This window comes from Myotis davidii, unplaced genomic scaffold (assembly GCF_000327345.1).
Source record: "Myotis davidii unplaced genomic scaffold, ASM32734v1 scaffold710, whole genome shotgun sequence".
Lineage (NCBI taxonomy): Eukaryota > Metazoa > Chordata > Mammalia > Chiroptera > Vespertilionidae > Myotis > Myotis davidii.
This window is the reverse complement of record NW_006284328.1, coordinates 1,622,119-1,629,634: the sequence shown is the minus strand read 5'-3', so window position 1 is coordinate 1,629,634 and position 7,516 is coordinate 1,622,119. Positions and strand designations below refer to the sequence as shown.

Genomic DNA, 7,516 nt, shown 5'->3' with positions numbered 1-7,516 from the left:
AGCAGGAATCCCAGGATAGGCACTCACAATTGGTTTGGTGGCTCCGTAGGGCCCTCAAGTTCTCAGGCTCTCCTGTGTGGAAACAGACCTTCATATCATACCAGTCACCTAGCGGCAAGATGACTGCTGCATCTCCAGCCATTACCTCCACATTCCAGTCGGGAAGAAGTAGGAAGGCCAGGGAAGCAAGTCTTTCTAGAGAGTCTCACCTTGTTTTTTTTTGTTGTTGTTGTTTTTGGCTAAAACTGTGTCATGTGGCTACTCTTAGCTGCAAGGGAGTCTGATGAAGCAAGAATTTTTAGCAGGGCGCATGAAGGCTACGCAGTTTGGTGGATAAGAAAGAAAGGGGAAAAGATATTGAGTGGGCAGTGAGCAGTGTCTGCTACAACAGCATAGCCTGATTGAATGACTGATTTTCCCAGAGTGTCACACTGAGGCCTCTTTGGAAATGGATGCCTGGTGGTCTGGAGGAGCCCGTGCAGCTTGAAGGACGACCTACCTTAGAAAGAGGCAGGGGCTGAGGGACGGGGGAGAATCAGACCAGAGGGAAACCACCTCCGTGCTGCCTGCGTGTGCCCCAGACTAGCCACGAGGATCTCACCAGTAACCCTGACCCCACGTGGGGGTTGGGAATGTCCTGTGGGGAGCCATGGAGGTGCATTTCTTTGGAACGAAAGGAGCAGGTCTGGGCTGCCACCTTTCTGCAAGGCGTGACCTTAGGTGTGAAGGGCCCTTTAGAGGGTCTTCCAGATTCAGACAGCTGTAGGGGCTACACTGATCTCCTAAGAGCAGACGCCTCACTTCTGCCCACCAACTGGGCTCAGGAGCTGTCCACTCACCAGGGCCCTTTGTCTCTCCCTCTTAAGAAAACCCAGCAGCTCTCGGAGGGCTCCATGTTCAGCCACGGCCTGAAGCACCTGTTCCACAGCCGCCGCCGGTCACGAGAGAGGGAGCACCAGGCGTCTCAGGATTGCCAGCAGCCGCCACAGCAGCAGCAGCAGGGCGTGTCTGACCATGACTCCCCGGATGAGAAGGAGCGTTCCCCTGAGATGCATCGGGTCTCCTATGCCATGTCCCTGCACGACCTGCCCGCCCGGCCCACCGCCTTCAACCGTGTGCTCCAGCAGATCCGCTCCCGGCCCTCCATCAAGCGGGGTGCCAGCTTGCACAGCGGCAGCGGGGGCAGCAGCGGGGGCAGCAGCCGGCGTACCAAGAGCAGCTCCCTGGAGCCCCAGCGTGGCAGCCCCCACCTGCTGCGCAAGGCCCCCCAGGACAGCAGCCTGGCCGCCATCCTGCACCAGCACCAGTGCCGGCCCCGTTCCTCTTCCACCACTGACACGGCCTTGCTGCTGGCGGATGGTGGCAATGTGTACCTCTTGGCCGAGGAGGCCGAGGGCATCGGGGACAAGGTGAGGTGGGACAAGGTGAGGGCCTTTCAGGTGGGGGGCTACTCAGAGGCAAGGGCGGTTTCGGGGCGCCGGGGGTGGTTCTGCACCTCGGGGCTGAGCTGGGGGCCCCCCCGCACAGCGGGCTTGGACACCTGTTGCCTGCAGATCAGTCTGCCTGCCTGAAGGAGGCAGAGGTAGACTGAGCCAAAGCCAGAGATGATCCCAAAGGCTCAGGCTGATACTAATTTTGGTGTGTTTTCCTCAAACATGCTATTGAGAGGAATCACGTGCAGTGGCTAAGAGCACAACCCTGCTTCTGCCACTCACCAGCTCCATCGGTCACTTAACCTCTTTGTACCTCAGTCTCCCCAGTTGAAAGTGGGGATAATAATAGAGTTGTTGTAGGAGTAAATGGCTTCATATGTGTAACATACTTGGAATGGAGCCTGGTACAGTGGTGTTTTTTATTATTATTACCAACCAAAGAAGATAGGGGCGGGATCCATGAAGTGCCGTTCAGCAAGGAGACAGTCTAGTTTGGTACTTCCTGAACTTATTCATGTAACAGGTATTTATCGAGTGCTTGTTCTGTGCTATAAGAGTGAACAAGCCAGAGGGAGCTAGCTCACTGAGTAGCGGGGAGACAGCGGGGCGAGTGGACCGATGGGGTGATGAGGCTGTGATAGAGGCTGTGGGAGCTTCAGGGTAGGGAGGCTGGAGGGAAAGGGAGAGTTGGCAAAGACCTTCTGGAGCAGTGGTCGGCAAACTGTGGCTCGCGAGCCACAGTTTGCCGACCACTGTTCTGGAGGAAGCCTTCGAGGTAAATCTTGAAGAAGGCATATAATTTAGGCAGCAAAGAACTGGGTGGAGGGGACCAGAGAGGGAAGGTGCAGTGTGTACAAAAGCAGGGTAGCTGGTGCCAGGGGCTCCTAGGGGCTCATTGTGGTTGGAGAGACCAGCACTTTGGGGGACTGACAGGTAGACTGAGGCCAGTGAGACATGGAGAAGAAACCCAGTCAGAAGACACTTGGCATTAGAACCAATAGTGCAAGTGAAGACGTGGATATGGAAGACGAAGAAGGGAAGGCTGAGAGGCTGGCTCCAGGGTTTAGGGACGGGCCTTTCCCTGGTTAGGAAACACGGGCGGAAGGAGCATGTTTGGGAGGAAAGTGGTAAATTCAATTTTGCTGTTGTCTGACTGCAGAGCTCCAGTTGGCAGCCAGGCTCATGGGGCGAGGTCTGGGCTGGGTCTAGCACCCCGGAAGTCAGCACTGAGCTTGAAGTTGGTGTAGATGAGACTCCGGGAGGGCATGTGTTGAGTGAGAAGGAGACTAAGGAGGGATCTGACGTACAGGGACAGAGCAGCCATACAGTATGTAGGAGAGAGGAGGCGGAAGCCAGAGGAGAAAGGCATTTGGAGGAGGAGGAAGTAGGCCACAGAGTGAGTGTGGCCGGGGTGCAGGCCAGATCTGGGTTTGGGAATGTAGATGGGTAGTAAGTATCAAGGTGGGGCTGCGGGGGTCACTGGGAACCAGCAAGAAACCACTTCCAGGCCATTGAGGAAGATGGTGGAAGGGGTGGCACCATGTGTAGTCTGGGGGAGGAGACAGGCCAGTGATGTGGGGTTGGGGCAATTTTATTTTGAGTGGTTTTTATTTTTATTTCATTTTATTTTTTTGAGCGGTTTTTAAAAGATGGTCAGGGAGGATTGCAGATCACATAGGGCCCAGTAGGCCAGGAAAAAGGCTTTTGACTTTTTTTTCTTAAGTGAGATGGGAAGTCATTAGAAGGTTTTTATACAGATGAGAGACACCTTTCAAGAAGATCACTCGGCTGCTGGGTGGAGAACGTGCTGTGAGCCAGGGCATGAGCATGGAGCCAGCTAGAAAGTGCTGGAAGCCTCTAGTGGGGAGATGATGGCTTGCCCCCGGGTAGGGGTAAGAAGTGCGGGTTCTGGATTTGCTTCAGAGATCAAGCTACATCCATTTCCGACAGATGTGGGGCACGACAGGGAGCAGGCAAAGATGGCTTGCGTGGTTTTGGCCTGGCAGTTGGAAAGAAGAAATTGTCCTCAACTGAGTTGGGGGAAAGTGGCAAATGGAACAGATATTTGGCAAGGGCTGTGAGGGTAGAAATGGAGCAGGGTTTAGACATGCTACATGTGAGATGTCTATTAAATGCCCATGAGGAAATGCTAGCAATCAGACGAATAAATCTGGAGTCTCGGGGAGAGGTCCAGGCTCGAGGCATACACTGGGGAGTTGTCAGTGTGTAGAGTCTACACTGTAGACGGTGCTTAAAACGGTGGCTCTGGACCATTTGCAAGCAAAGTTTCAACTATGAAGAAGTCTGTTCCGAGAGTGAGATCTGGACGTATCTCCAGAAGGGTAGCATGGCCTTGTGTGTGTGTTGGGGGGGGGGGTGATCAGGAGCTCCAAGGGGCCCAGCACAACCATCAGCCCTGCATGTGAGGCAGCCAGGCCCACAGCTCACTGCTGAGTCAGCGAATACATTTTAAAAATCAAATTAGAACAGGCCTGTTAAGTGAAGGTCTCTGGTGCTACAGCGACTGTACTTTCACAAGAGAGAACATGGACCGCGTAGTCTCTGCCCCTGGGGCAGATGGAGCGGGTGGGCGGTGCGCCCCAGGGGACGCTGGGAAGGGTTGTAGATGTTTGCCGACTGGGAGCACCGGCAGGGGAGCTCTCCCCAGGGTTTTCCATGTGGCTCGTATTTGGCCTTCACAGTGCCCTGGAGATACCCAGAGGGCAGGCAGGTTCTCTTCTTGCTGCCGGCCAAGGCCAGGCCCAGAGACTCTTGGGTGAGCTGACTGGGGTCAGGGTGGTGATGGGGGAAATGGTTGTTCCGGTGATCGTTTTCTATCCTTACTGAAAGCTTTCAGCTCCCCAAAGCTTTGTCACGTGCACTGCCTGGTTAATCTTACTAACATCCCTGTGGAGCAGGCATCATGATCTGCGTGTTACAGCTGGATAGACTGAGGCTTAGAGGGAGGAATCAAGGGGCTGCTTGTCTGAGGGTACCCAGCTCGTTCATGGCAGGGAGGAGACTAGATCCGATGTTTCTACGCAAGATCTGCCGTGAGCAGGTTTGCCTCGGCCCAGGGAGGGTGGCTTGATCTCCGTGTTGACATTTCCCTCGGTTACTCAGCTGCCGAACCTGGAGCTGCCCCTCCAGGAACTGGTGTGGCCCTGGGGGGGGTCCTTCCAGGTCAGGGAGGGGGCCCTGCTCTGTCAGCTGACTTGCCCAGACCCAGAAGCCATTGGTTGGTGTGAGAAGCTGTGGTGGTTCCCCCCTGGTCTCTGGCATGAATAGGAGGTATTCTTCTCTCTCGAGTAAACACAGCCCCACATGCTCTCTGCAAGCTCCCTGGTGATTACTAGCATCTATTTTTAATTCATAAGCCTCCCTCACTACAACACCCCTTGCCATTGTTTAGAATGCACCAGCTGGCTTTCGGACCAGAGCCCCATCCAGAGTCCTCTCGGGGGTTGAGTTATCAAAACACCCTGGAGGCAGCCAAAGTTCCTGGGCTGCCCTGGAGAGGCTCACCCGACCCCAACCTAAGAAAGTAGGGGCCCTGGAGCCCCGAGGAGAGCTTGGGCTCCGCAGAGGGACAGGATGGGGCCCCCAGCCCCAGCCGCAGTTCTGCCCTGGTGATACGGTCTGGCTGTCATTTGTTCTCTTCAAACCCAGTTAGCTGTCTTTGAGGCTGTGCCTTAAATAAGTCCCTTTAAAACAACAACAAAGTTGTCATCTCAGCCTCACCATTCTGCTTTCTATTGTTTGTGTGACACTGAGCAAGGTAACTACTCTGTCTTATATCTATAAAGTGGAGAAATATTGTCAGCATCCGCAGGCACACTGGGGCATTGGCAGGCAAACAGAGAAGGCAGGTGACACGACTTCTGGGTCCCCATCGGAGTGTGGCCTGCTCCTGGGAATCCCCGTGGCTGCAGCAGGAGCCGCTGGTCATAGGTGCAGTGACAGTGGATATGGGCTGCCTCAGCGGATGAGTTCCTACCCTCTGTTTTAATGTGTTCATTGCTGAGCAGCAATTTCTAGAAAATGTGTACTCAGGAAAATTGAGTAACTCTTTCGTCCTGCCTTCATTACCTGGGAGCGGATTGGCAGGGGTCAGCGGCCCGTGTCCCTTTTCTCCTGTTCCTTCCTGTCTGGATCATTCATTGCTTCCCTTTCAGCCTTGTTTACAACCTCTCCCCTGCCCTGGCCGGTGTGCCTAAGTGGGTAGAGCATTAGCCTGTGCACCAAAGGGTCCTGGGTTCCAGTTCCAGTTAAGGGCACACACCCAGGTTGCAGGTTTGCTCCCTGTCCCCAGTCGGGGTGTGTGCAAGAGGCAGCTGATTGATGTCTCTCACATCGATGTTTCTCTTTCTCCTTCCCTCTTTTCCTCCCTCCTTCCCTCCCTCTCTCTCTGAAAAGCAATGGAAAAAATATCCTCAGGTGAGGATTAAAACAAATTTTTAAAAAACCACAAAAACCTCTCCCCAGCTGTCACCACATTCCTCCCGCCCCTCTGGGCTGTGCGCGGTGTCCCCGGGAGGCTCTGTGGAGAGGCTAGCGCAGGAGTGTGGGTTACAGCCAGTTCTGCCCAGCAGCAGCCCCGGACCTTGCCCTGCTCGCCCTTTCCCCTCTGTGCAGTGTGCTCCGTCCCCTCTGAGCACAGGGAGCAGCATGGGGGGTGGGGAGCTGGGAGCTCACAGAGGGTGTCTGGGCAGCCTTCAGACACCAGCAAGGAGGGCCCAGTGGCAGGAGGGCTTTTATGGACAGGCCAGCCTGCTGCCCCCCCCCCGCCCCCCCTCCGGCTTTGAGGGCAGGCAGGGTGGGAAGAGGACCAGGTGCTGAGGAGTGAGGAGGAGGAGATGATGTCATGACTGGACAGTTCCCTGCGCCTGTGGAGGTGTTATCTCCAGGCCCAGCTGGGGAAACCAGTGGCTCATCAGCTAAAGCAGGGCCGGCTCCGGACACTCCTCCACCAGATTCAGCAGCAGGACTTCCCCTCCGCCTGGCGTAAATAAGCACCCCTCTGTGCTCCGGGGGGTGGGGGTGAGGGGCCGCCCTCTGCCCGAGGCTCTTGCCAAGAAGACAGAGCTTGGCAGGCACAAGGGCTCTGGTTTATTTATGTCTGGGAGCCTGCTGGTTCAAGGTGGGTGGGGTCGGCTCTGCTGAGAGAGGTTTCCAAACAGGTCCCCTCGGCAGCTGGGGGAGGCCAGGCCATTCATCTGTGCGGCCTGCCGATGGGTCTGACTTGTAGGCAAGTTACACGGGAGGCCCACGGGGTCCCTCGGCCTGTCCGCACAGATGCGTGCGCTTTGGAGCCTGTGGCGCTGCTCCCGGTCAGTCACTCTGTACCTGCTCGAGTCTGTGCCGGTTGCTGGGGAGGACAGCTGCTGTCTCTCCTCCCTCCTCCACATTTCATCCTATTTCCCTTCTCTCTCCCCCACCTCCTGCCTGGAGAGGCTCCTTAGGCGGAGCAGGGCCAGAGGCAGCCAGCCCCGTGGCCTCAGAAGAGCCTCCGCGGCCAAGGCAGGCAGCTCTGTGATTTGCCACAAACTCTTGCTTCCAATCCCAGTGATTAAAAGCCCGGATTTCCCAGCGGCCTCCAGGCCCCACCACAGCAGTCTGCCTTACGGTATCTGGCAAGCCAAGTCGTGCGCAGCACAGGGAATAATCAATAGTGTCGTCATAGCTTTGCATGGTGTCCGAGGGTCACACGTATTGCGGGGGTCCCTTTGTAAGTTACATAGATGTTATTGTGGGGGTCACTTTGTGAGGCATATAAATGCTGCATCGCTGGTATGCACCTGAAACTAAACTAATATTGTATGTCAGTTGCACTTTCACTTTTAAGAACGTTCTTTCTTTAGTCTGATTTGAATTCCAGTTTCAGGGGAATCCCCTTTCCTTTTAGGGTCTTGCCCAGTCAGGAGAGGGGCCAAACATGAGGACTCTGCCCCTTACCCAAAGCTCTGGCCCCAGAGGGCATGAGTAGCAGCTTCCTCTCGACTTTTAGAACTGATCGTGGGCTCAGGCAGTGTCCCCACAGGCACCTGGCCCTGGAATTTGGCTTTCTTCATCCTTTCCCCGCT

The 7,516-nt window shown here is 55.5% G+C and overlaps 1 protein-coding gene across 2 annotated transcripts in view; it reads left to right on the top strand.

Annotated features, from left to right (window-relative positions):
• TMCC2 (transmembrane and coiled-coil domain family 2) overlaps positions 1 to 7,516 on the top strand; it is a 35,842-nt gene that overhangs the window by 11,423 nt on the left and 16,903 nt on the right. For both annotated transcript variants that reach the window (XM_006754401.2, XM_015569498.1), the window contains exon 2: positions 867 to 1,409. In XM_006754401.2, the coding sequence (XP_006754464.1) occupies positions 867 to 1,409 (543 nt within the window). The remainder of the gene's footprint in view (positions 1 to 866; positions 1,410 to 7,516) is intronic.